The sequence below is a fragment of the Podarcis melisellensis genome, assembly GCF_964234715.1.
Source record: "Podarcis melisellensis genome assembly, chromosome: 6".
Classification (NCBI taxonomy): domain Eukaryota; kingdom Metazoa; phylum Chordata; class Lepidosauria; order Squamata; family Lacertidae; genus Podarcis; species Podarcis melisellensis.
In genome coordinates, this window is record NC_138538.1 from 86,304,569 (window position 1) to 86,332,567 (window position 27,999).

The window sequence follows — 27,999 nt, forward strand, 5'->3', positions numbered from 1 at the left end:
CACAGCTGAGGAGCCACATTTGCCTGAGCGTCAACCAATCAAGGACGTTGGTGGTTACACTGGAGAAACCGGGAGCCGAGCACCTGAGCTGACAAGGTAGATTCCTTTATGTTGTTTTTAATTCACTTATACTGTACACTTCTGCCAATCTACATAGACTTTAGAACGTGTTTTCAGAAGGGGAAGAGGAGAACTTATTGTTGCACCCAGGGTGGTCTAAACCATGGAGCCTCTTGGGATTGCCGATCAGAAGGTCGGCGGTTCAAATCCCGGCAAGGGAGTGAGCTCCTGTTGCTCTGTCCCAGCTCCTTCCAGTTTGAAAGCACACCCGGGCAAGTAGATAAATAGGTACCGGTGCAGAAGGAAGGTAAATGGAGTTTCCGTGCGTTCTGGTTTCCATCACTGTGTCCAGTTGTGCTAGAAGCGGTTTAGTCTTGCTGGCCACATTTCCTGGAAAGCTGTCTACAGACAAACGCCGGCTCCCTCGGCCTGAAAGCGAGATGAGAGCTGCAACCCCATAGTCTCCTTTGACTGGACTTAACCGTCCAGGGGTCCTTTACCTTTTTCTACCATTTACTCCCAAAACTTATAAAATTTTAGGTTGATGGATCTTTCTACTAATAGCAAGCTGTGGATGTTTTTGATCATGTTTGCATAGGATGAATGATATAGGGTAGGAAATCCAGTCACTTAAAAGGCTGCTCAGCTGCCCCTTCCCACACAAACACCAACCATCCTTGCTCACAAAACACACTGACTTGGAAGCTGGATCACTGAAAAGGCGGTAAACGTTTTCAGTGAAAGCAAATTCTTAGCAAGTGCACCTGGAAAGCCGAGTTTACCAATTGGCCATTCAATCCATTGTGTGTTAACGTTGGAGGTAACTCCCAAGGTAACCTCAAGGACCACCACTTTCCATATGAACCTTCCCGGACTCTGTGATCATCCTCTGAGGCCCTTCTTTGTGTGTCTCCTCTACAAGAGGTCTGGAGGGTGGCAACACGAGACTGGGCTTTTTCTGTAGTGGCTCCCCATTTGTGGAATGGTCTTCCCAGGGAGGTTTGGCTGGCACCTTCATTATACATCTTTAGGTACCAGGTGAAAACATTCCCCTTCAACCAAGCTTTTGGTTAACATCCCATGTCTTTTTAAATGTGTTCGTGGGAGTGCGGAGGGATGTTATTGGTTTGGTTTGTTCTTGTTTTTATTATATATTTTGTGTTTTATCTTGTGTTTGTTTGTGTGTGTGTGTGATTTTTTTGTTTTGCGATTTTAAATGCTCATTTAAACACCCATAAAATATCAATGACTTCCCTTCTTCTCTTTCCATGGTTCATTTTGCATACCATAAATCCCTGCACATTTTACATAAACTAAACCATTCAATATTCCATCCATCAAAACTTATTTGCACTGTTGAATTTATCTTAATGCTGCCAGCTTTTTCAAGTGCACACAATTTCCCCCCATATATTCAATAAACATTTTCCAATCTTCTTTAAACGAATGTTCTTCTTGTTCTCTTATTCTATATGTTAAGTCTGCAAGCTGCGCATATTCTGTCAATTTAAGTTGCCATTCTTCTTTGGTTGGGACCTCTCTTGTTTTCCAATTTGGGGCTAACAGTGGCATACATAAATAACCTTTTTTGACACCTGGGAATTTCCGTCTGAATTATCCCCAACAAAAAAGACTCTGTCTTTTAAACTTTTTTTCAATTAGTTATGGATCATTTCCCAATACTCTTTTACAAGTCTGTGTTTTATCTTGTATTTCTATGCTGTGAACTGCCTTGACATCTACAGACGAAGGGCAGCGTACAAATTTAATAAACAATAAATAATTTTCAGAGGGGCTTATGCCCTAGTTCACGATTGTTGCCCAGGTTGCGGAAGCTATTTAAAGGGTTAGAAACATCGATATTGTATTTTGTTGATTAAAATCAGGCCTGGCTTCTTTCTCACCAAGTTAAATACATCTTTAGAAAATGTTTTCAAATGTTTGTACAGAATGGGCGGTGACAAAATATTTGTAATAAATCAAGTTGGGATTCCCTTCCAACTGTTCCAACTGCACTGTTTCGTGATTCTCTGATTCTAAGATGGAATTATCGGCTTTCCATAAGATGGTAAGGTTCTCCCCGCCTTAAATTCAGGATATGTCTGTGTTCCAAGATTCTACCCTGGTTTCACCTCTGACCCACAAAATTCTGCCTCACTTTTCCTTTCTCCCACCATGTCTCCTCCTGCTTCTGTCCCAATCTATTAGGTCAGGGGTCAGCAAACTTTTTCAGCAAGGGGCAGGTCCACTGTCCCTCAGACCTTGTGGGGTACCGGACTATTTTTTTTGGGTGGGGGGAATGAACAAATTCCAGTGCCCCACAAATAACCCAGAAATTCATTTTAAATAAAAGCACACGTTCTACTCATTTAAAAACACCAGGCAGGCCCCACAAATAACCCAGAGGTGCATTTTAAACAAAAGGACACATTCTACTCATGTAAAAACACGCTGATTCCCGGACCATCCGTGGGCCGGATTGAGAAGGCAATTGGGCCGGATCCAGCCCCCGGGCCTTAGTTTGCCTGCCCATGTATTAAGTTCTTCCGTAGCTCCACCCAGTTAGTATGAAATGGATCAGTAAGCACATTTCCCATTAGATTTCCCATTACAGTGGTACCTCGGGTTACAGATGCTACAGGTTACATACGCTTCAGGTTACAGACTCTGCTAACCCAGAAATAGTACCTCGAGTTAAGAACTTTACTTCAGGATGAGAACAGAAATCATGCTCCGGCGGCACGGCGGCAGAGGGAGGCCCCATTAGCTAAAGTGGTGCTTCAGGTTAAGAACAGTTTCAGGTTAAGAACGCACCTCCGGAACGAATTAAGTACAGTGGTACCTCAGGTTACATACGCTTCAGGTTACAGACTCCGCTAACCCAGAAATCATTCTTCAGGTTAAGAACTTTGCTTCAGGATGAGAACAGAAATCGTCCTCCGGCGGCGCAGCAGCAGCAGGAGGCCCCATTAGCTAAAGTGGTGCTTCAGGTTAAGAACAGTTTCAGGTTAAGAATGGACCTCCGGAACGAATTAAGTACTTAACCCGAGGTACCACTGTACATGCACATTTCACGTTTCCTCTTCGTTCTCCCCCTCCCCATTATATACTCAGCGCCACCCTGTGAATAGATTTAGGCAGTGCTCTTTCTTTCCTAAAAACATGTTTAGGGGTTCTCTCATTTTGACTTGAGAAAACCATCATTTTATAGTTCAAATCAGGGGAAAGCAATAACAGTAAACGGAGAAAAGTACAAAGATTCACAAAATGTTTAGAGGTATGCGTACCCCTGCATCCCCCAAGAAAAAATGCACTAAATTTAGTCTGAGAGACTGAGAGTGGCCAAGATTAATGCAGTGAGCGTCGTGGCTAAATGGGGATTCAAACCCCAGTCTCCTAGGTTCTCACTGACGGGATAGGGTCCATAAAAATGTTACTTGTGAGTTACTTGTGCAAGAGGTCTTCCTTGTTCCCCCCCCCTCCCCTTCCCACTGCAGCCTCTGGCACCTCCTGGAAGTTTACACTTGAGGATAAACAGGGCGGTATATAAGTTCAATAAAGAAATAAAATGAATTATCCAGAATGGGGCAGAATCAGGTACTGCAGGAGAGTGGGGTTAACAGAATACAGGGAGGTCATCTAGTGCAAACCATAGTGCCTTTCCGTTTGCACAAGGCAACATGCCTTTCATCTTGCACTAGCCAAAGTGCCTTTCCATTCGCACACTGGATCCAAAACACTGCTCTCTTTGAAAACACATCACATTTCCCCTCCCCATACTTAAAAGCATCACTGTTGAAATGAGCACTCACACTTTACATTGGGGGTGCCCTTTGCGGGATCGCGCGCACGGTGCTACAGTTCCCAGGGAGCTTACTGGCAAACAGGGACTGGCCTGCCTCTCTGTGTTAATTTTTGGAGGTTCACGCCCAGCCTCAGTTATCAAGTTTCATTGCTGGGAGATGGGGCCAGCCCCATTTATAAATAGGGGGTGGAGCCGACAATAGTCCGGCAGTCGGCTCTGGAGATTCACCCTCCCTACCCTCCCTTAGTGTATTGTTTTCTTGTTTGCAGGTTAACTTTTTCTTCCTGTTTAGCGGGTGCTGCTACGGTCTTTGACTGGTTGCTGTTGAAGGACTGGGAAGAAATTTTCCTGCATTGGCAGGTTTTGCCTTCCCCATAGCAATTCACCACAACTTTGGCAGTTATGGCCCTGGGTTCAATCCTTTAGTCTTTTCTTCCCTATATTGGGGGGCATGAAGTGGTGACTCACCCCCCCCGTGGCGGCGATTCCAGGGTCCCCCTCTTAAAGGGGTGATATATATTGGGTGTCACTGGCCATACACTGAAAGGTTGTCAGTGAACTACCCTGTGTGTGGGGATATGGGCGGGGCTGCCTGCTTCACTTACGTCTCGCAGAGCACCCCCATATCCCATTTACCCTGATGAGCCCCAGTTCCCCCCAGCTGGAGGTCTGGGAGGGATACACGCCCAAGGCCTAAGCCAAGGTCTTCCTACATTCGGAAGTTTAATAAAGTTGTGGCCTAATTTTAATTCCATGTAACATCAGAGTCTTTATTCCTTCCTTATGATCCCTGGGGGCTGGGGCTGTCGCCACCTGGTCATGTAATGTTTGCACAATTTTTGATCCGCTGATCCACTGATATAAAATTACGTTGCAATTATAAAAGTCTGATATGCTTTTATTTATAAAAATCTTTCTTTGCTGTGGCCTGGTTTGTTAGGTCGGCGCTGCTAGGTTTCTTGGAGTGTTACAAAACCACAAGCAATAGCTACCAAAGGCAGCAGATGGTCCTTTGCTATACACAGTAATTAAAGAACTTGCCTCAGAAGAGGAACCTGATTCTGCCCCAGTTAGGTCAATGACAGCTTAACCCTAGAATCTAAGTGCATGGGATTCATATATTCGCTTCTTGCTAATTATAAAGCCTTTAATCTCCAATTCAGTTTTATGTTTGTGTGTGTTTTGCTTTTGGAATTTGCATCCAGAGAGATGTAGATGTCAGTAGCTGTCTGAGATTTGCCGGATATCAAAATTCCCAGACAAATTTGGTGTACGTTGTGGATGTTAACAGTTCCCTCAGTGCGACTTGACACTATTCACTGGTGTATGTCCAAAAGCTGGGGTTATAAATCTTTGTTGTTGGACAAAGTTTGTCAGGTGTTTGACAGCATTTGTTTGATGTTTGAAGTTTGTCAGAGACCCTCAAAATAAAATCTGAACAAAATTGGTGAAACAGCAAAGAGTTTATTGATTACAAAAACGTTCCTGCAAATCTATGCTCTCAAATGTTTGCAAGAATGTTTTTGTAATCAGTAAACTCTTTGGCGTGCTCTGGTCCATGGGGTCACGAAGGGTCAGACACGACTAAATGACTAAACAACAACAACAAACTCTTTGCTATGCTAAAGTGTATATATTCACTGTAACATTTCTTCTGTTCCACTGTCTTTTCTGCACAAGCTGGATTTGCAGTTTTTAAAGCCTCACAAAAACATACAACAGGGATGGGAGGAGTGTGCAAACATGGACAACAATATCTAAGACCACTTTCAAATCTGAGAATATTTGTATCTGTCTTCCAGCGAAATGACTTGAGTTGCTTGTGATCCAATACAGCAGAGAGTACATTACCATTATCAAAAAAGAGAACATGACTAATGCTTGGTGTCTCTTTGGAGAATAACTGGGGAACTTTGGCCAAAAATAAAAAAATGGGAACTTCTCTTTCTTATCTGGTCTCAGATGCAAAGGACTGTAGATGTTCAAAATCCCAAATACAAAATGCTTGACTCCTAGAAATTGCCTTTGGGATCTACATTTCCAGATTCTGGAATAATCCCAACGTTTTCTTTTTAATTATTTGCATTGGCTACTAGGTGTAGCAATAAAATAAAATCGAATGTACTGAAGATAGAGGTAAAAACCTAACTATAGAAAATACATTTTGGGGGTTTACATCAATAATCCAATAATAGATCTTATTCTAATTGCCCCCACCTTGCAGTTTTTGCTGTCACCTGATCATCTTGATTTGCTAAAAGAAAGGACAGAGTAGGAATAGTTGAGCAACCTGGAATGGACAATAGTAGAGGGGTAATAACCTCACTCCTCAAATCTTTATAAACAGTGCAAGCCAGAAGCACATGAGCCACTGACTCAATGCTGCAATGTTTGGATGTGGCATATAAAAACCATTATTAAAATGAATTCAGAAAATATTAAGATGGCACTCATTATTCCCTACTTATCAACATAAGATAATTAGGCACCCTACTTTTCTGCTGAGTAATTACCTAATGGTTTTGTGTGTTTTTTAAGCCATCTTGGAATTTTAACTAACTCCTTTACCTGCCCACAAGGTGTTCAAAACTGCATTATCAGGTGATTCCGTAAGACCTAATTTAACCCATGCCCTCTGGGGCTATTCTTGTGTCTTTCTCGAGACTAAATTTAGAAAGCAGGATTAAATTTAGAATTAATTAAAAAGGAAACAAATGTCCTTGAGCAGAGAAGTTAAGTCTCGTGGTTTTCCATTCAGTGGTGAAAGCCCAAAGCAGTTTTAAATATTAATTGACTCGTTTTACTTTTTTCAACCCTCAGCTTTTAAAAATAAACATAAACCAGAGCAAGGGAGGGGAGGCAGAGAAACCACACCTTTCTTTGTAAGTGGAACACGGCTAATCTTGGGTAAAAACAAGAAGAAACAAATACCGTATTTTTTGCTCTATAAGACTCACTTTTTCCCTCCTAAAAAGTAAGGGGAAATGTGTGTGCGTCTTATGGAGCGAATGCAGGCTGCGCAGCTATCCCAGAAGCCAGAACAGCAGGAGGGATTGCTGCTTTCACTGCACAGCGATCCCTCTTGCTGTTCTGGCTTGTGGGATTCAGAATATTTTTTTTCTTGTTTTCCTCCTCCAAAAACTAGGTGCGTCTTATGGTCTGGTGCGTTTTATAGAGCGAAAAATAAGGTATGTGTTGCTCACTGAGGGTGCAGTTCTGCTCTCCCTTCAAGGACAACAGCTTAGGCACCAGTAAGGAACAAGAGCATTAAGGAGGGAACAAGCTTGGCCCTTGCAAAGCTTGCAAAAACACTGAGGCTGCGGGACGAGTTGGCCCAAGATATCACCCCCATCTCTGCCCTCCACTCATTTTGCCACATGCATTCCCTTCAGCATTTTACTGATGCAAACAGTGGCTGTTTATAGCATCCATCTTCTTATTATATCCAAGGTTCTGGAGCCCAGACCACCATAATGAGGCCCTGCAGACCCTCCAAGTGTCCCTATTTTCCAGGGAAAGTCCCGGGATTTACAGAAGCCACCCCAGTTTCTGATTTGATCCAGGAATGTCCTGCTTTTCCCTAGGGCGTCCCTACAGTGGTACCTCAGGTGAAGAACTTAATTCTTTCTGGAAGTCCATTCTTAACCTGAAACTGTTCTTAACCTGAAGCACCACTTTAGCTAATGGAGCCTCCCACTGCCGCCACGCAATTTCTGTTCTCATCCGGAAGCAAAGTTCTTAACCTGAAGCACTATTTCTGGGTTAGCGGAGTCTGTAACCTGAAGCGTCTGTAACCTGAAGCGTCTGTAACTCAAGGTACCACTGTATTTTCATCAGAGAAATCTTGGAGGGTATGGACTCAGGACACCCCCGAGCTGAGGAGATAAGTAACTGCAATCTTTAGAAGACATCTGAAGGCAGCCCTGTAGAGGAAAAGTTTTTTTTAATTTTTAATGTTTCATTATTTTTTATATATGTTGGAAGCTGCCCAGAGTGGCTGGGGCAACCCAATCTGATGACTGGGATGTTGTTGTTGTTGTTGTTGAATAGGATGTCTCTATTTTCATCTGGAAAATGTTGGAGGGTATGGGATTGTTGAAGGTTCTGTTGTTCTGCACTCTTTTATTTTGCAATAGTCTGTTCTCCACTGATTTAAAAGCCAAGGCACCATTTGTTCTTTTGTGGAGGGGGGTGGTATAATTACTGGTATATATCAGCAGCTGCACTGTGGGAAATGGCAGAGTGCACAACACATGCTCTAGTGTCCATGCGCTGAACTTTGATGCATGTCAATTAAAGAGCGACATAGAGATAGAACCCTGGGGGGGACCCTAAAGATGGACAACCTTGGAAACAGTGGCGTAGCGTGGGGGGTGCAGGGGGGGCCGGCCGCACCAGGCGCAACATCTGGGAGTTAGGGTTAGGGGGCGCAAATCCATGGGTTAGGGGGCGCAAATCCACGGGTTTGGGGATGCAAATTACTTGCCTTGCCCCGGGTGCTGACAACCCACGCTACGCCACTGCTTGGAAATACACTAGGAAAGTTTTAGCAGAGCTAAAAATGGGAGCAGTGACGGCAAACCAAGCATGGCATTAAATTAATATTCAATGGATAGGTTTTTAAGGCAAATAACCATTGAGCTAGCAGGGTTGGGGGGGGTTAGCATATTGAAATGGTAGCAGTGAGCCACTGGAGGTTTTTGCTGCCAGTGTATGACTGTGACAGACATTGCTGGGTGTCCTGAATCCTTTCTTTGGCCCTCCATAGATGGTTGTTGCGGGTGGCGCTGTGGTCTAAAGCACTGAGCCTCTTGAGCTTGCTGATAAGAAGGTCGGTGGTTTGAATCCCTGTGACAGGGTGAGCTCCCGTTGTTCTGTCCCATCTCCTGCCAACCTAGCAGTTTGAAAGCACGCCAGTGCTAGTAGATAAATAGGTACCACTGTGGCGGGAAGGTAAACGGCATTTCCATGCATTCTGGCTTCCATCACGGTGTCCCATTGCGCCAGAAGCAGTTTAGTCATGCTGGCCACATGACTTGGAAAGCTGTCTGTAGACAAACGCCGGCTCCCTCGACCTGAAAGCGAGATGAGCACTACAACCACATAGTCACCTTTGACTGGACTTAACTGCCCAGGGGTCCTTTACCTTTTTTTACCTTTAGATGGTTGTTGAATTCTGGCCAAGGAGCTGTGTGTATCCATCTTCTCCTTCCTTCCCCCTTCATGAGTTCCAAAACTGTGGTGGAGAGGAACATAAGGAGATATGATGCCCTGCCTGTAGAGTTCTCAGGGATGTCTAGGTACTGGAAGCACTGGGAGTTTTGCTGTCTGGGCTACTGGGGCTGATGGACTGGGAGTGCTGTGGTGTCTTCTTTGATGGGATGTGTGAGGATGTGCTGGGGGAATGCCACAACCATTGTGAATACATTGGTTACCACCCTCTATGGGTTGCACTGACCGCACAGTCCCTGCTTGGTGAATATTGTGGATGCCAGGAGCGTGTTTAGCTGTTGCTGTTCAACCATTTATATATATATTAAAAATACTTATTTTATGTTTGTTTCCCCACCCCCTTTGCAGGCTGGGCACACATTGGATTTAGTGGCTGGTCTGCGGGCATAGCGGCAGCGTATCTTTGGATCTGGCGTAATGTGAGTACACTTGTTCCGTCCTTGTTGACACATAAAAACGCAAAAGAAAAGGAAAACTGCAAAAAAGAAAAAAAAAGAAATTTAGAGGAGAAATACTAACACAGATTTTAAAAGGCATAGAATCACAATAGTGAGGAATTAAGATATATATTCTGGATTCCAATGGTTATTACGATCTATTATTCATTTTTTACGACACTGCATGACTTTTAAAGTCTGTTTTAAAGCTTTTTCGCTTTTATTACTTACTTATTTTCTTTCTTTTACATATTACTTTTTCTTAACCTCTCATCTTTTTGTCTTTGTTATTATTCAACAGTAAAATTGGTCCTATAACATGCAACATTTTTTTCATTTTGGGCCAGAGAAGCTTAACTAAGAATGAATTATTTAAAGACACGGGCCTTTGGTGATCTCATATAAAAAAGTTATAAAATAAAAGGTTTTGTGGGTTTTTTCATGATTTTGTGGTTTTTTTCATGATTTTCAACCAAATGAGTTTATCATGATTTTCATGATTTTCAACCAAATGAGTTTGTAATGATAAGGTTTTGCATAATTCAAGGGAAAATAGGGTGCTGTCCATTTTTAACAGATTATTAAAGAATAATCAAAAGCCAAAGATTTCTCTCAAAAAAAGTTTTGATAGATTTAAATTGAGAGGAAACTATTTTACCTTAACATTTCCATGTCGTTTTTCTGCACATAAGCAGACAAACAGAACACTATGCTTCAATCTGTCTTAATGTCAAAGAGAATTTATTTATACACAGCAAAATGTATCAAGTCTCCTAATGTTTAATGGAGATGTAATGCTGATAATGCTAATTTAACAGACATTTGGAAGCATTTATAAAAATTGAACCTTACTGTAAAAAGTAGCAGGTTAATAATAGTTAATTGTCATGTGCCTGCGCATCAGGGCGCATCAGGGCTCCCGCTCCCTCCCATCCTCTCTTTGGGTGTCACCACAAGGAGCAGATTAGAAGCTTTCGCTTCTGATTTCACTCCTGTCTTGGGAAAATTATTGTTAAAGGTAAAATAACCAAGCAGATAGAAGAACACACCTTGCTGGAGCAGAACCAGACTGGCTTCTGTGAGGGCAAATCTTTTTTCTTTTTCTTCAAAATTTTTATTGGTTTTTACAATATTATCGACAAACAAACACACAAAACAAACAAACATAGCAAACATAACAAACATAAATCATAAGCTTATTAAAAATAACAGTTATTAACTTTGTAAAGCGACTTCCTCGTTTCCCCTTGGTTGAATTTCATTGCATATCCTTATAACGGTTTTCCAAATCCCAATTTTTATAAACTTTAACTTGAACATTAACATCTTTAAATCTTCTCCTTATAGTATTGAACATATTATTTTATCGCTTAACATAAATACAATCCTAAACCCATTAAATATCTGGAAGCTATTTCCAGCTAGTTTAACAAATTTAGCTAAATAATCATTAAATTTATTCCATTCTTCCTGATATTCCTCCTCCTTCTGGTTGCGGACTCTTCCAGTTAGGTCGGCTAGCTCCAAAAAATCCATCATCTTCATCTGCCATTCTTCTACTGTTGGTATTTCTTGGGTTTTCCACTTTTTAGCTAACAAAATACGAGCCGCAGTTGTGGCATACAAAAATAATTTAACATCTTTCTTGGGCAATTCCAAACCTGTTATTTGCGAGGGCAAATCTTGTCTTACATGCTTATTAAGTTTTTTCAATAGTTTCAACAAGCAAATCTGGACGCCTTCATCTGCTACCTGCAATAAAACATGTCTCTCCCATGTCAGTCTCTACAGCCACAGCAGGTGCTGTAACTCTCCAATGGTTTGACTTTACGCCCAAAGACATATTCTTCCATCATCTCCTGAGACAGACAGATGCTAACGACAGCAACAATAGATAGAGATTTACATAGGCTTTGAAAAAACTTTTGACATCGTAAGGCTCCCAAGTAAGTTTAGCAGTCATGGGATAAGAGGAGAGGTTCTCCTGTGGATCAGGAACTGGTAAAGGAGTGGGAAGCAGAGAGGAGGAATAAAAGGGCAGTTTGAGAGCCAGTGTGATGTAGTGGTTAAGAGCAGTGGACTTGTAATCTGGTGAACCGGGTTTGATTCCCCGCTCCTTCAGCTGCTGGGTGACCTTGGGCTAGTCATGCTTCTCTGAAGTCTCTCAGCCCCACTCACCTCACAGAGTGTTTGTTGTGGGGGAGGAAGGGAAAGGAGAATGTTAGCCGCTTTGAGACTCCTTCGGATAGTGATAAAGCGGGATATCAAATCCAAACTCTTCTTCTTCTTCTTCTTCTTCTTCTTCTTCTTCTTCTTCTTCTTCTTCTTCTTCTTCTTCTTCTCCTGATAGAGGGATGTAGAAAGTAGAGTCCCCCAAAGAGTGGTATTTGGACCTGTAAGTTTTAACTTCTTCACAAATGATCTAGAGCAGGGTTTCCCAAACTTTGGCCTTCAGCTGTTTTGGGACTGCAGTTCCCATCATCCATGACCACTGATCCTGCTAGCTTTGCATGATGGGAGTTGTAGTCCAAAAACAGCTGGAGATCCAAGTTTGGGAAATGCATATAGTTAGGAGTGGACAGTGAGATGGCCGCATTTGCTGATGATACTAAATTCGTCATGGCTGTTAAAGCCAAAACAGATTGTGAAGAGTTCCAAAAGGACCTTTCCAAACTGAGTGAATGGGTGGTAAAATGGTGAATGTGGCTCAGTGTGAACAAGTGTGAAGTGATGGATATTGGGACAAAAATGTCCTAATTTCACATATATGCTCAGGGAGCCAGAACTGACAATGACCGAACAGGTTGGCAGAGGAAACCAGATGGATGCCAACCCAGTGTTTAGCAGCTGTGAATAATAATAATAATAATAATAATAATAATAATAATAATAATAATAATAATTAGTACCCCGCCCATCTTGCTGGATTTCTCCAGCCACTCTGGGCAGCTTTCAACAGAACATTAAAAACAGAATAAAACTTCAAACATGAAAAACTTCCCTAAAGAGGCCTGCCTTCAAATGTCTTCTAAAAGTCAGGTAATTGTTTCTCTCCTTGACATCTGAAGGGAGGGCGTTCCACAGGGCAGGCGCCACTACTGAGAAGGCCCTCTGCCTGGTTCCCTGTAACCTCACTTCTCGCAGTGAGGGAACCACCAGAAGACCCTCGGAGCTGGATATCAGTGTCCAGGCAGAGCGATGTGGTGGAGACGCTCCTTCAGGTGAATTCCATGCCAATTCCATGCATTAGGAAAGGAATAGGAAATAAAACGGCTGATAAAACCATTATACAGATCTGTGGTGTGACCACATTTGGAATACCATGTGCAGTTTGGGTTGCCTTACCTCAGAGAGGATACAGTGGTACCTTGGGTTAAGTACTTAATTCGTTCCGGAGGTCCGTTCTTAACCTGAAACTGTTCTTAACCTGAAGCACCACTTTAGCTAATGGGGCCTCCCGCTGCTGTGCCACCAGAGCATGATTTCTGTTCTCATCCTGAAGCAAAGTTCTTAACCTGAAGCACTATTTCTGGGTTAGCGGAGTCTGTAACCTGAAGCGTATGTAACCCAAGGTACCACTGTATTGTAGAATAGGGAGGGGGGAAAGGTTCAGGAAAGGACCGTCAAAATGTTCAATGGGATGGAGTGACTTACCTGTGCAGAACAGTCGTAGCGTTTGGCACCTTTTTGGTTTAGAGATAAGGCACATAAGATGTGACACAATAGAAGTTTATGAAAGAATGCATGGCATGGAGGAAGTGGTTAGAGAAAGTTTTTCTCCCTCTCTCATAACACATGGACATCCAACAAATGTGGGAAGATACGGTACATAATGGAACTATGGAACTTGGTCCCACAAGAGGCAGTGATGGCCAACAATTTGGATGCCTGAAAAAGTGGATTAGGCACATTCATGGACAAGCCTAACATTGGCTACTACCTCTACTGTCAAAGGGATTACATATCCAGTTATGGTTGCTGGGAACGTCAGGTTGGCAAAGTGCTGTTGCGCTCATGCAAGCTTCTCATGGACATCTGGTTGGCCACTTTGACAACAGGATTTTGGACTAGGAGTGGGCCGTTGGCCTGATCCAGGATGCTCATCTTGCACTCTTACGTTCAACCAACCACTGTTTAGCATCATGTACAAACCTAGTATACCTGAAGGAGCGTCTGGTGGTTCCCTCACTGCAAGAAGTGAGGTTACAGGAAACCAGGCAGAGGGCCTTCTTGGTAGTGGCGCCCTCCCTGTGGAACGCCCTCCCATCTGATGTCAAGGGAATAAACAACTACCTGACTTTTAAAAGACATCTGAAGGCAGCCCTGTTTAGGGAAGTTTTTAATGTCTGATGTTTTATCATGTTTTTAATATTCTGTTGGGAGCCGCCCAGAGTGGCTGGGGAAACCCAGCCAGATGGGCAGGGTAATAATAATAATAATAATAATAGGTAAAGGTAAAGGGACCCCTGACCATTAGGCTCAGTCATGGCTGACTCTGGGGTTGCGGCACACATCTCGCTTTATTGGCCAGGAAGCCGGTGTACAGCTTCCGCGTGTGGCCAGCATGACTAAGCCGCTTCTGGCGAACCAGAGCAGCACATGGAAACGCCGTTTACCTTCCTGCCAGAGCGGTACCTATTTATCTACTTGCACTTTGACGTTCTTTCGAACTGCTAGGCTGGCAGGAGCAGGGACCGAGCAACGGGAGCTCACCCCGTTGTGGGGATTCAAACCGACGACCTTCTGAACGGCAAGTCCTAGGCTCTGTGGTTTAACCCACAGTGCCACCCGCATCCCTATATAATAATAATAATTAATAATAATACCCCACCCATCTGGACTGCTTAAAACGTATTATTATTGTTATTGGCTGCCGTTCATCTTAACTAGAGTTAGTTAAATCAAGCCAGCTTCATAATCCATGGTTTGCAATTGATTTGTTTCTGCTAACCATAATTAAGACTAGCCACAGTTTGTCCAGGTTCAAACATAGCAAAACGACAAGCTGTGGTTCGTCAAACCTTCAAATATCCTCCCCCGCCCCAAATATGCCAGAAGTGAGGGAGAGTATGTGGGGCTATGCACATCTTCATAATGATAAATCATGGTTTATTATTAAGGCTGAAAGAGGCCCAAGGGATGAAACCCGCAGTATCCTTCTGTGAATACCACAGTGCTTGATCCACAAGAGATTCTGCAAATAGGTGAAGATTGCCTACCACTTTCTATCTGCCTTCCCTCTACTGCACCCCTTTGTATCAACACCTATGCTGGAAGGTGCCCTGATTCTCTAGAGCAGATTTTTGTGGGTTCAGGGGTTGGCAGAGGGAGCACAGAATCAATACTGAGAACTGCATTTGTGTGAGTCGAATTTTCCATTATGGAATATCTGCATTTAGCCTAGGGATTGGGGATGTGGGGCAGAATTCAACTCAGTTCACATTTAAAAACAAACCTGTCTGATTCCCATTTCCTGAAACAGTATGTGAACTGAAATACAGCCATCCTCTGATATTCCAACTTCTCCAAATTTTGCAATGCCATTCTCCAGTGATAAGTACAAAAATATACATACCAGGGTAAAGTGTGCATAAAAATGCAAATAATAATTACAATAGCATACAAAATCCATTATATTAGGGAGCATTGCTATGAGGAAATGTGTATATTGCGAAAAATTCACACAAATGTTTATATTAGGGGAAATTACCACTAAAATGTGGGTGAATTTTCATGATGGGTTTTTTAAAAAAAATGACAATCTGATGTGGAAAATGTGGACAGCTCAACTTAATATTGAGAAACTGAGAAAAATGGAAATTGATAGATTCACCATTCCCTGAATTCTAACCCAATATATCTTTGAGAGTCGGATGAGATCTAATGGAACAACAGTTATTCGTTCCATTATTAGAACCAATTTACTTTTTTCAAAGGTCTCCAGGGACAGACATCAAAAATCTTTTGATATGCATGCAACTAATTCATTGACTTTTAAGCTTTCTACTCTCAGTAAACCCTTTTCACATATACCAATCTTTTGTGAGAACCAAAGATTGAAAACTCCAACAGAATCCTTGCATGTTGCTGAGGATTCTGGGATTAGTTCTGAGTACACACTCAGTTCACATGAAATATTAGCCAGGTCAGTTTGCAGTTTTGCTGTGTAAGCTGGGAGATAGCCTGCATTGACATCCCAACTGGTTGCAGGTTATAAGTGAAGACTTAGAGTTATTATTTTTCCTGGTTTGCAGTGTCACTGAGAACATACATACATATATGGTTTTTCACATTAAAATTTTACAGTTGCATATCAAACATACAACATAGAAACAAGATTCCAAAGAATCTATTGGACTTTCTGCCTTCCCTTTGTGGGTCCTATTCTTAGTCATTTCCTCCTGCATTTTTTATAATAATCCAAATCTTTTACTTCTCAATTGTGTCCAAAATTCACCATTAAACTACAAGTGTTATTCCAGTCCCACTAATGATTTTTACTGTTTACAATGGTTTTTAAGATAAGTTATCATTTCCCCCCATTCCTTATTAAAATCTTCCTGGTTTCTGATTCTTCCAGTCATTTTAGCCATTTTGGCATAGTCCATCAAATTGATCTGCCATTCTTCTCTGGTAGGGAATTTATTTTCTTTCCATCTCTGGGCCAATAACATCCACGCAGCTGTGGTTGCATACATAAATAGTCTTAGAATTAGAATTTCTTTCATGGAAGAGCTTCTACCATTACCCATTAAACTTGCTTGTTTAAGATTCGTTGATATGCTTCCAAAAGCTCTGACGAGTTTAAACAACACTAAACTAAATTCACAGGGCACCTATTTGCCTGACATGTTAAAACGGTGGGAGAGAGACAATGGTAACTGGGATAAGAAGCTGGTTAACATTGCTAAGCCGCAGAAAATGGAGGTTCGATGTTGTTGTTCTTGCTGCCACTAATGCCAAAATGATCACTTTCAACTTTGTTGGCCGAGTTCACATAACTTTTAATGTCAAGTGAAATTTTGACCTGGGTGCATTTAAAATGTTTCCATCATTCCAAAGAAGGAACTGCATTAACTCTGCTAAAGAGGATAGGCTTGAGTAAATCCACTAACCCTCTCATCAACCCCAGTGAACTAAAGTGAGACTGACAGGGTTCTGCGTCAGCCAGCCCAGGTTGACTTTATCTTCTTCCCATCATATGACCTGTTTTAATCTGGTATGGTTTTCTTATGCCAACACATCTTGCAACATTTTCAGAGATAACAGGCCACTACAGAACAACACACGGTTTTCAGTATGGAGAGACATTTTCTATTTGTAACAGCTAACATGAGCCACGCAACCCAAAATGGGGAATTGGTGCCAAGTTTGCTGGAATAAAGTTGAATGCGATTTTTTATTTTTCACAAGCTCTAGACCTCAACAGTTGGGAAATAGTTATCACTGTCTTATGTGCTTTTAGGGTGATTAAGCTGGTTCCCAGTTCTCTATATTTAGGCTGAGTGAATAGCCTAAATATAGTAACCACTAGGCTAAAAAAATAAAATAAAAATTGTTTGGGGTGAATGTGTCACAGACCCTCCAGGTGTCCCTGTTTTCCAGGGACAGTCCCAGATTTACAAAAAGCTGTCCCAGTTTCTGATTTGATCCCAGAATGTCCTGCTTTACCTTAAGACATCCCTATTTTCATCGGAGAAATATTAGAGGGTATGGAATAGGATGTCCCTCTTTTCATTGGAGAAAAGTTAAAGGCCATGTCTTCTTGGGTAAAAAATATGGGGGGGAGGAGATATTTTCCCCATGATACTTCAGTGCATGTGTAGATTACCACATGTAACAATAATAAATGTAAGCATTTTGCTGTGTATGCATGCAGACTATTACCCTTACCAAATATTGTCAAAGGAGGGGAACCTAGCAGTTCGAAAGCACAACAGTGCAAATAGATAAATAGGTTCCACTGCGGCAGGAATGTAAACGGCGTTTCTGTGCGCTCTGGTTTCCATCATGGTGTTCCATTGTACCAGAGGTGGTTTAGTCTTGCTGGCCACATGACCCGGAAAGCTGTCTGTGGACAAACGCCAGCTCCCTCAGCCTGAAAGCGAGATGAGCGCCGCAACCCCATAGTCACCTTTGACTGGACTTAACTGTCCAGGGGTCCTTTACTTTTACCTTGTGGTGTAGCTGGGCAGTTTGAGGGCCGCCTTCTCCTGACTGGTGGTTATTTCTCTTTAAACAGGACTTGGATCAGGCAGCCCTTCCAATTGAGTAATATCTTTGTAAAGTAGGGTACATAACTGCCTACAGAGTGAGTTGGTGGAAAGAGTGACAAAATGCAGAGATAAAATTATTCCTTGCTCACAGACGGGCACCATGTGGTGGAAAAACTCCATCCCCTCTACTGCTTTATATTCAAACGAGGAAGATGTGATTAAACCAAAGTGGTGGCCTTGTTTGGTCTATTTGGCCCCTGAGGAACTGTGGTGTTTTTAACTCAATGGCACATAAACAAGGGTGCTTCCAAACAGCATTCTGTTCATTCCAAGTTAATAAGATTCTACTTTTAAAAGGGGTTAGGGGGACATAGCCTCTATGGTGTTTGCCCCCTCCCCAACTTCTTCTTGAAATTCCCACCACGCAACACCATCTAAAAGAGCACCTGAATGCTTGCTTCCTTCACCTTTAAACTAAAATTACTTGGAAGGAGTAAAGAAGCAAGTTGCCAAGGTAGCTCCCAATGTGAACCGACTCTTCCATCTCTGCCAAGGGTAGAGAGTGATGGGGAAGTCTGAATTTGCCATGTGAGCTGTGTGTTTTATCCAGTTTTGTCACCGGGCAAAGAAAGAGCAGCTCTGCATTCATAGCAGTGGTGTAGCATGGGGGGTGCAGGGGGGCGCAATATCTGGGGGTTAGGGTTAGGGGGCACAAATCCACGGGTTAGGGGGTGCAAATCCATGGGTTAGGGGGTGCAAATTACTTGCCTTGCCCCGGGTGCTGACAACCCACGCTACGCCACTGATTCACAGCTTGAGGCAAATTCACTAAGACCCTCTAAAATAACACACTTTTCAATAGTACTATGCTTTTTTGAAGCCAAAGGGACTTTTCAATAAATTCAGGTTGGGTGTGGTCCAACACATACATACCTAGAAGGTCCAGTTCCTTGTTTTGAAAATCTCCTTTTTAATTTTTGAAGACTTAGGTTGGCCCCCAATCTAAACATACAACCATTTACAGGGCCAAAATACTGGCTGCGTATCAAATCAAAGGATCGGGTTCTTGTTGTTGGCATCTATCTGTCTCGAGAGACAACAGAGTGCCCTTGCAGGGGTTGAAGTCAAAGAGTTGGAGAATCACAGCACCAGCTGTGGCTGCAGACACCGGTAACTCGTAATTGCTGCCTCCCGTGTTGTTTTTTGCTGTGTTAGAAGCACGGGAGTAACCACTCTGGGGCACCAGTCTGGGCGGTACGTACGGAGGTCTTCTTGGCCTCGCTGATGTGGTCCCAAGGAAAGTAGAGCAAGACATTTGGCACCAGCTTGGCTGCAGGAGTTGCTGGAAGGAGGCATGCAAGCCAACATACAACTGTCTTAGGACTCCAGTCCGGATTTTTGTAGGGTTTACTCCTTAGCCTTTACTTCTCCCAAAGACGTCCCACAAGGCAACGGATAAAAGGTTTGAGTACTGTCATGGAAAAGGACAGTTTAAAGATTGCAAAAGAAAGCAAAAGAATTAAACAAAACAATACAATACAAAAACAAAGACACTACATAACAATAACACTAAAACATTGAATTAACAAAACAAAACAAAAACAATTTAAAACACATCCAATAGTTTCAATATCCTATCTTTCATTCACTTGTTTCAACAACCTCCTCACACCTCCCTTTTTGTATTCCACTTCAGTTAACTGTTTCAGCAATTCCTTTCTATTTTCCTCTGTTTTCTGTCCTGTAATTTTTCTTAACATGTTCTAACCTTATTTTTTCCCTTTAATACAATAATAATCTATTTGTACTTAGTTCCTTATAACATTTCTACTAAAGCCATATAACTTCATTCCAACATTTTTCTAACATTCGTTGATTTTACAGTATTTCTGTAAATAGTCTTTAAACTTTTTCCAATCTTCTTCCACCGATTCTTCTCCCTGGTCTCGGATTCTGCCAGTCATTTCTGCCAGTTCCATATAGTCCATCAACTTCATCTGCCATTCTTCCTGGGTGGGTAAATCTTGTGTCTTCCAATACTTCGCGATGAGTATTCTTGCTGCTGTAGTTGCATACATAAAAAAAGTTCTATCCTTCTTTGGCACCAGTTGGCATACCTTACCCAGGAGAAAGGCCTCTGGTTTCTTCAGGAAGGTATATTTAAATATCTTTTTCATTTCATTATAGATCATCTCCCAGAATGTCTTAATCATTGGGCATGTCCACCAAAGGTGAAAGAATGTACCTTCAGGACAGGTCCTCTACTTTGTCACTGCATGTTGAATGCAATGTTTGTAGGACATCCAGACAGTTCTAAAAAACATGGGAAGCCTGGAACATGGTTCCTGGAAGTGTAGACATCATATGTGGTCAACTCAGGGTTGAAATGCATCAATACATTGTTTGTTTCTTCAACTTATCAGTTGCTTGTCACCCAAAGGTCTCCAAACAACTTTCAGTGAAGAAAAATATAGACAAATACATAGTCACACCTAGGTAAAAGTAAAGGTAAAGGGATCCCTGACCCTTAGGTCCAGTCATGACCGACTCTGGGGTTGCGGCGCTCATCTTGCTTTATTGGCCGAGGGAGCCGGCATACAGCTTCCGGGTCATGTGGCCAGCATAACTAAGCCACTTCTGGCGAACCAGAGCAGCACACGGAAACGCCGTTTACCTTCCCACCGGAGTGGTACCTATTTATCTACTTGCACTTTGACATGCTTTCGAACTGCTAGGTTGGCAGGAGCAGGGACTGAGCAACGGGAGCTCACCCCATCGTGGGGATTCAAACCACCGACCTTCTGATCGGCAAGTCCTAGGCTCTGTGGTTTAACCCACAGCACCACCCGCGTCCCTCGCAGTTAAATATGTCCAAACTTAACTTCCTTCTTTCCTGAATGCCAAGTTTACGAGTGTGTATATATAATAATAGATCAGAAAAGCATGGAATATCTGTAGTAAATGACGGCACATGACAGGGAGAATCCTGCGTCCTTTAATCACATTCTACATAGTCTGTAGCAAGCTTCTAGTCTAGACTTCTTTTAATAACCCCTTTAAAAAACTGGATATAGAGTTCTTTTTTTTACTTTATGAGATGTTAATAGGAGACTTATTCATTATGATTTCATAAGGAGAGCAGTAATTATAAAGCTGTAACAACATAAAAGTACATGTTAGCAGACTCTGAAAGCATGTAGCTCATCTGCCCGTGTGTTTACTGTTTTCTTCCTTGATCCTGTTAGCGTCTGTCAATCCAATCACGGCAATGGAAGGGCAAAAAGAGCTTAGTTTGGAAGAGGAACTTGAAGCACCAGAAGCTATACATACAGGTAAGAAAGCCTTGTTACTCATGGGCTAATGTCTCTTATGTGTCTCTTGCACTATGTATCCATAGTAACAGCAACAAAAACATATTGTATGGATTATGACCCATTATTAAGTAAGTATTCAGGAATATTCATTGCTTTGGGAAATTGCAAGGGACACTGGTAGACATCACTCTACACGTGAATGAGGTAAATCCGAAGAAAGTAGGCCTATCGTTTCAACTATTGTTAAACATCAAGCACCAAGGGCGCATCAATGAGGAACTTGACAGAGGAAGAGAAGGACTTTATCAATGGTAGATTAGTGGGGACAGAAAGTTTAATATACAGTGGTACCTCGGGTTACAGACACTTCAGGTTACAGACGCTTCAGGTTACAGACTCCGCTAACCCAGAAACAGTACCTCGGGTTAAGAACTTTGCTTCAGGATGAGAACAGAAATTGCGCGGCGGCAGCAGGAGGCCCCATTAGCTAAAGTGGTACCTCAAGTTAAGAACAGTTTCAAGTTAAGAACGGACCTCCGGAACGAATTAAGTTCTTAACCTGAGGTACCACTATATTCTGCAAGTGGAGGTCGTCTTTCTAAGGAATATCTCCACAGCAGAATGCCTTAATTCTTCACCTGCTGTGGCAGGTACAGTGGTACCTCAGTTTTCGAATGTCTCCATTGACGAACATTTCGGTTTTCGAACGCGATAAACCCGGAAGTAAATGCTTCGGTTTTCGAACACGCCTTGGAAATCAAACATGCCACGTGGCATCTGCTAAGTGCAAGATCCTGAGGCCTAGCTGTCAGCTATTGAGTTTTCAGTTTTCGAATGTTTCAGAACTCGAACGGTCTTCTGGAACGGATTACGTTCGAAAACTGAGGTACCACTGTAGTTTGGTTTATTCAAAGCACATCTTTCACAGCACTTGGCCCAAGCCAAAATTCTTCCCCTCCCTGCCCCTGCAATTGACTCAGGATAGGATGATGTCTGAGCAATCTCAACCTCCCACTATTGCCAAACAAAAGGTATGCCCAGTCTTCTCGTTCTGCTCAAATGTTTCACAGTCAATGTGGAAGCTGAGATGGATGTGTCTCCTTTCATTCCTGAGGATGGAACTCTGCATGTTCTTCCATCTCCATTCTTTCCTCACAGATTTCCACCTGTGAAGAAGCTGAGATACTTAGGGCTTTCATGTTTCACATACTGGGATGGTGGGAAGGTGAGGAGGGAGACCAATTCTCCCACACATATATTCATCAGGCTTCACACAGAACCATCAAACAAAGCCAGACTCTGGTACCTAGTCCATAGCAGATCCTTTTTCTACTAAGGTTGCTTCCACATTAGAACCTTCTTGTATAATAGTCATTGTTCTCTCAGAGTTTGCAGACCCAGGAGCAGTGATCTCGGGGTCACCAGGGTTCAGGAGCATGAAGGTAGCAATAATGACAGGAAAACCATTTGGAATTGAAACTGCCACAACTTTTATTGATTACAGGTGCAGGTAGGCCTTGGGTACGTATCCGGAATCAGCCTTGCCTGGTTGCTGGCTGATTGCTCCATTAGAGTTGATCCTGGTTTAAAGGATTCCCCCATGATACAGATCAAATGAGAGCAAACTTACCAGGTTGCCATTTGGAGGAATTTTATGGCCCATTAGCCTAGATCTTTCGACAAAACGTTCCTCCAGGAACCCATAGTACACTAAACCTTCGTTTCCAGTTTTGACTAACGATCCAACCCAATGCCTTTTCTGCCAGACGTTGTGACAGTTGCTATGAGGTAGGCAAAAGCCACCAGATGGGCCCAATCTATCTACAGGCAAATTCCTCCATGGCCCTGAATACAGCAACCGAATAATTCCACAGCATTCTCATGCAAACACTGCTCACTATCCCTTGGAGAATGCAACGAGTGTGCTGGGCAGGTGAGACAACCGTTGCTGACCGTGCAGCTGAAATATATGACCCAAGTAGAGACAGGCTCCCTCAGGTCTGTCTCCAACACCCCTTTAGAATGGCCCTTATTGGGTGTTTTAAATTAAAAACCAAGGTGGAAAGTCCCTGAAGTCTTAGCAACCAACTGAGACAGAAGATGCCACCGGCAGTGGTGTGGCAGAGCCTCTCTACCCCTCCTAGCTCCCATTGTGCCAGGCCACAACTCCCACTGTCGGAAAAACAATAAGCAGTCTTTATGGGACATCCACAGAGCTTTGTCATCAATAGGTTGTCATGATAGCTTCTCCTTTCTGGGTTCTTTCAGACTACAGTGGTACCTCTGGTTGCGAACGGGATCCGTTCCGGAGGCCCGTTCGCAACATGAAAAGCCTGCAATCTGAAGCGCCGTATCTGTGCAGATGCGCGGTGCACTTTGGAGCTTGTGTGCATGCGTGAAGCACAATTTAGCGCTTAAGCACATGTGCGAGCGGCAAAACCCGGAATTAACCCTTTCTGGTACTTCCGGGTCACCGCCGGACGCAACCTGAAAAAACATACCATGAAGCAAATGTAACATGAGGTATGGCTGTACTGAAAATCTTACTTGAAAAGAAAAGAATGTTAAAGTTCTACTTATATTATGATAGATGGATGGTTGTGCATTTTTTCCACTCAACAAGTGTTCTGTTGTACCATATATTTGAAGAAGTTGCACTGTATTAAATGCATTTTTGAATGTTGTTTATACTGGGTTTTGCTTTTCAGCGTGTGTGTGTGTACACACACACACACACACACACATATATATATGTTGAACATTGTGCATTTTGCATTCTTGCCTTTAGTAAGCTCCAGCCCTTGACTCATTGTTCTGAACGTCGAGACAGCTGGCAAACCCCTAAAAGAAAGAATATGAAATAACAACCACCTTTTCTTCTCCTAGGGCCTAAAGGGGTGATCAATGACTGGAGAAAGTTTAAATTGGAAAGTAAAGACAGGAACGCCCTTCCTGTAAGCAAGAAAGAGATTCTCATCAGACAGATGTCTTCACCCTATCGCTCTCAAAGTCGGGACGATAAAGACACCAGGGAGCGATTCAGTCGCAAGGTAAGAGAGTAGAGTGGAGATACACAATTGAAGCGATTCAATGGGATGGAGAATCAGAAAATGCCATCAATGCACTAAGCAGCCATGCCACCACCTGCATTTCCAGCATTCGTGAGAAGGGTGGGTGTGCTGTTATACACACATAAAGATCCTCCACAGAAGTGAAAATTCTGGTCCAATCAGGATTCCCCCTTGCATTCTCTTTGGCGATCACTCGTAGCTGAGTAAGATTGCCTTCCATGAACACGGTTTTAACAGTGGTTCTGTAAGTGACTGTGGAGGCCAATTCTGGATCCACACATCCTTCCACAGTGGGGACATTGGTTTCCGGACGGGAGTTGATCACGGTGTGGATTTGCCAAGCGTGCCTTCCTCTTAGCACGTTTCTCCCTTTTGTCCTGAGTTTGAGCATCGTCAAAGCCCATGAGACCTTTGGGAAAGGCTGTTCTCCAATTGGAGCGTTCGCAGGCCAGTGTTTCCCAGTTGTCGGTGTTGCTACTACATTTTTAAAAGATTTGCCTTGAGAGAGTATTTAAACTTCTTTTGTTGACCACAGCATTACGCTTTCCATTTTTAAGTTCGGAATAGAGTAGTTGCTTTGGAAAATGATAATCAGGCATCCGCACAACATGACCAGTCTGGGAGGAGTGTCAGAGCCCCTCCCAGAGCTGCAATTTCCAGAGTGGCTTAACAATCCATTCCTCTCCACAGAGAACTGTGAGAGTTGTAGCTCTAGGAGGAAATAGGGGGTCTTGTAAAGTCTTCTGACACATCCTTTGTCGGGACACGGGTGGCGCTGTGGGTTAAACCACAGAGCCTAGGGCTTGCCGATCAGAAGGTCGGCGGTTCAAATCCCCGCGACGGGGTGAGCTCCCATTGCTCTGTCCCTGCTCCTGCCAACCTACCAGTTCGAAAGCACATCAAAGTGCAAGTAGATAAATAGGTACCGCTCCGGCGGGAAGGTAAACGCCGTTTCAGTGCGCTGGTCTGGTTCGCCAGAAGCGGCTTACTCATGCTGGCCACATGACCCAGAAGCTGTTCACCGGCTCCCTTGGCCAATAAAGCGAGATGAGCGCCGCAGCCCCAGAGTCAGCCACAACTGGATCTGATGGTCAGGGGTCCCTTTACCTTTACCTTTAAAGTCTCTCAGCATCCTCAGCTCCCGGAATTCTTTGGGGGAAGCCATGACTGCTTAAAGTGGTGTCATAGTGCTTTAAATCATGTGTGTGTATGTAGTCTTACCATGCTGAAGTATTCACAAAAATAAGCCATGCTGGAAAAACAAGCTGGTTCATATGTTCAATCCACTCAATTTTATTGTTGTGGGCAAAGGCCATGACAAATACATACTGCAACAGATCGATACAGCAATGCAAGAGTTTAAAATTCTGAACCCTACATCATGTCAGGAATACCTAAGAAGCCAATCTCCACAGCAATTTACAGCAATTTAATCTAGTTCTCTCTTTCTGATTTTGCTAGGAGAGAAAGAAAAAAAAAGCTTTGTGTGTTACATCGGCATTAATGTCACTCAAGAGAAAACAAATTGCTTCCTCGAGGGTATTCATACTGCCATAACTCAACAAGAGTTGCAAAAATATCTATCCACAGTTGCAAACATGGCTTTGGCAATTTATCCATCTGAGTGCCCTAAGGGTTCTGTATTTATTTGCCTGCCCAACTTCCTTTATTGATGTGCTTATTTACAGCAAAATCATAACCATGCCTACTTAGATGTAAATCCTATTGAAGTCGTCCCCCCCCCCCCCTTGAAAGCCGCTATTTGCATCAGGAGGAAAGTTTCATCCACACCAAGAGGATGATCATAGATACAACTTAAAGAAAGTATCATTGAAAGTTCAAGAAATGGCGCACAAGTGCTCCTCTCCAATTTTTAAAGTTTTCTCCTCTTGTTCCATGAGGTTCCATGGAGCGATGTTCGTTGAGTAAGCCACTGTATTAAGGGACACAGGTGGCGCTGTTTTCTAAACCACTGAACCTCTTGGGCTTACTGATCAGAAGGTCAGCAGTTTGAATCCCTGCAACAGGGTGAGCTCCTGTTGCTCTGTCCCAGCTCCTGCCAACCTAGCAGTTTGAAGCACACCAGTGCATAAATAGGTACCGCTGCGGTGGGAAGATAAACAATGTTTCTGTGCTCTCTGGTTTCTGTCATGGTGTTCTGTTGCACCAGAAGTGGTTTAATCCTACTGGCCACATGACCCAGAAAGCTGTGTGTGGACAAATGCCGGCTCCCTCGTCCTGAAAGCGAGATGAGCATTGCAACCCTATAGTCGCCTTTGACTGGACTTAACCATCCAGGGGTCCTTTAGCTTTTTTTTTACCTTTTAAAGGTAAAGTGTAAAGGGACCCCTGACCATTAGGTCCAGTCGTGACCGTCTCTGGGTTTGCGTGCTCATCTCGCTCTATAGGCCAAGGGAGCTGGCATTTGTCTGCAGACAGCTTCCAGGTCATGTGTCCAGCATGACTAAGGCACTTCTGGCGAACCAGAGCAGCACACAGAAATGCCGTTTACCTTCCCGCCTATTTATCTAGCTTCTGGTGCAACAGGACACCATGACGGAAACCAGAGTGCATGGAAATGCTGTTTAACTTCCTACCACAGTGGTACCTATTGATCTACTTGCACTGGCATGCTTTTGAACTGCTAGGTGGGCAGGAGCAGGGACCGAACAACGGGAGCTCACCCCGTCGCGGGGATTCGAACTGCTGAACTTCTGATCGGCAAGTCCTAGGCTCTGTGGTTTAACCCACAGCGCCACCTACGTCCCTTTTTTTACCTTTTACCTATTCCATAATAATTCCACTTACTCTTCCAAATGTTTCCAGATGAGCGTGCAAGAGTACGAGCTAATTAACGAAGACATGGAAGACGAAAGCTGCCTACGGAAGTATCGCAAGCGTTGTATGGAGGACATGCACCAGCGACTGAGCTTTGGGCCAAAGTACGGCTACCTTTCGGAGCTGCAGAACGGGGAACAGTTCCTGGAAGCTGTCGAGAAGGAGCGGAAAACCACCACAGTCATTGTCCACATCTATGAAGATGGCATCAAGGGCTGCGAGGCGCTCAACAGCAGCCTGTCGTGCCTTGCTGCCGAGTACTCCACGGTGAAATTCTGCAAGATCAAGGCTTCCAACACAGGGGCCGGAGACCGTTTCTCCACCGACGTTCTCCCAACGCTTCTTGTGTACAAAGGTGGGGAGCTCGTCAGCAATTTCATTAGTGTAACCGAACAGTTCAGCGAGGAGTTTTTTGCTGTGGATGTGGAAGCGTTCTTAAACGAGTACGGGTTACTACCGGAGAAGGAGATTCCAGCGCTTGGGAACGGCAACCTGGACGAGCAAGAAGTTGAATAGTTGGCGAGATCTCTAGTCCTTCCAGGATCTCCTGCCCCTCCGCAGTATATATTGCAATTGGATCTCAGCTGGACCCACATTCATTAAGCAAAGGTTACTATGTGCCGAAAGCAAGCGGTATAACATATTTAAATGGCAGTATGTGCAATCCTTACTCAGAAGTAAGCCACATTGTTCAACCGCCCAGAGTGGCCGTGGCAACCCAGTCTGATGGGTGGAGTACAAATATTATTATTATTATTATTATTATTATTATTCCCAAGTGTGTATAGGATTGCAGCCTAAAGCACATACATCATAAGAACACGAGAAAAGCCCTGCTAAATCAAGCTACAGGCCCATATAGTGAAGCACCCCATTCTCACAGTGGCCAAACAGATACAGTGGTGCCTCGCAAGACGAAATTAATTCGTTCCGCAAGTCTTTTCGTCTTGCGAGTTTTTCGTCTTGCGAAGCACGGTTTCCCATAGGAATGCATTAAAAATCAATTAATGCGTTCCTATGGAAACC

The 27,999-nt window shown here is 43.3% G+C and overlaps 1 protein-coding gene across 1 annotated transcript; it reads left to right on the plus strand.

Moving 5' to 3' along the window:
• PDC (phosducin) lies at positions 1-27,996 on the plus strand. Its single transcript, XM_081914953.1, has 5 exons — positions 1-96; positions 9,446-9,516; positions 20,996-21,082; positions 23,951-24,114; positions 26,962-27,996. Exons 3-5 carry the CDS (start codon positions 21,019-21,021, stop codon positions 27,487-27,489), a joined length of 756 nt encoding a protein of 251 aa, XP_081771079.1. The 5' UTR covers positions 1-96; positions 9,446-9,516; positions 20,996-21,018; the 3' UTR covers positions 27,490-27,996.
• Positions 27,997-27,999: the final 3 nt, after the last annotated feature.

What these genes read in the sequence shown, in the direction of transcription:
- PDC (XM_081914953.1), top strand. Translation starts at nt 21,019, where the DNA reads ATGGAAGGGCAAAAAGAGCTTAGTTTGGAAGAGGAACTTGAAGCACCA. An exon ending in ACCAGAAGCTATACATACAG is followed by an intron (nt 21,083 to 23,950) that starts GTAAGAAAGCCT and finishes TTCTTCTCCTAG; the next exon opens with GGCCTAAAGGGGTGATCAAT. An exon ending in GGGAGCGATTCAGTCGCAAG is followed by an intron (nt 24,115 to 26,961) that starts GTAAGAGAGTAG and finishes AAATGTTTCCAG; the next exon opens with ATGAGCGTGCAAGAGTACGA.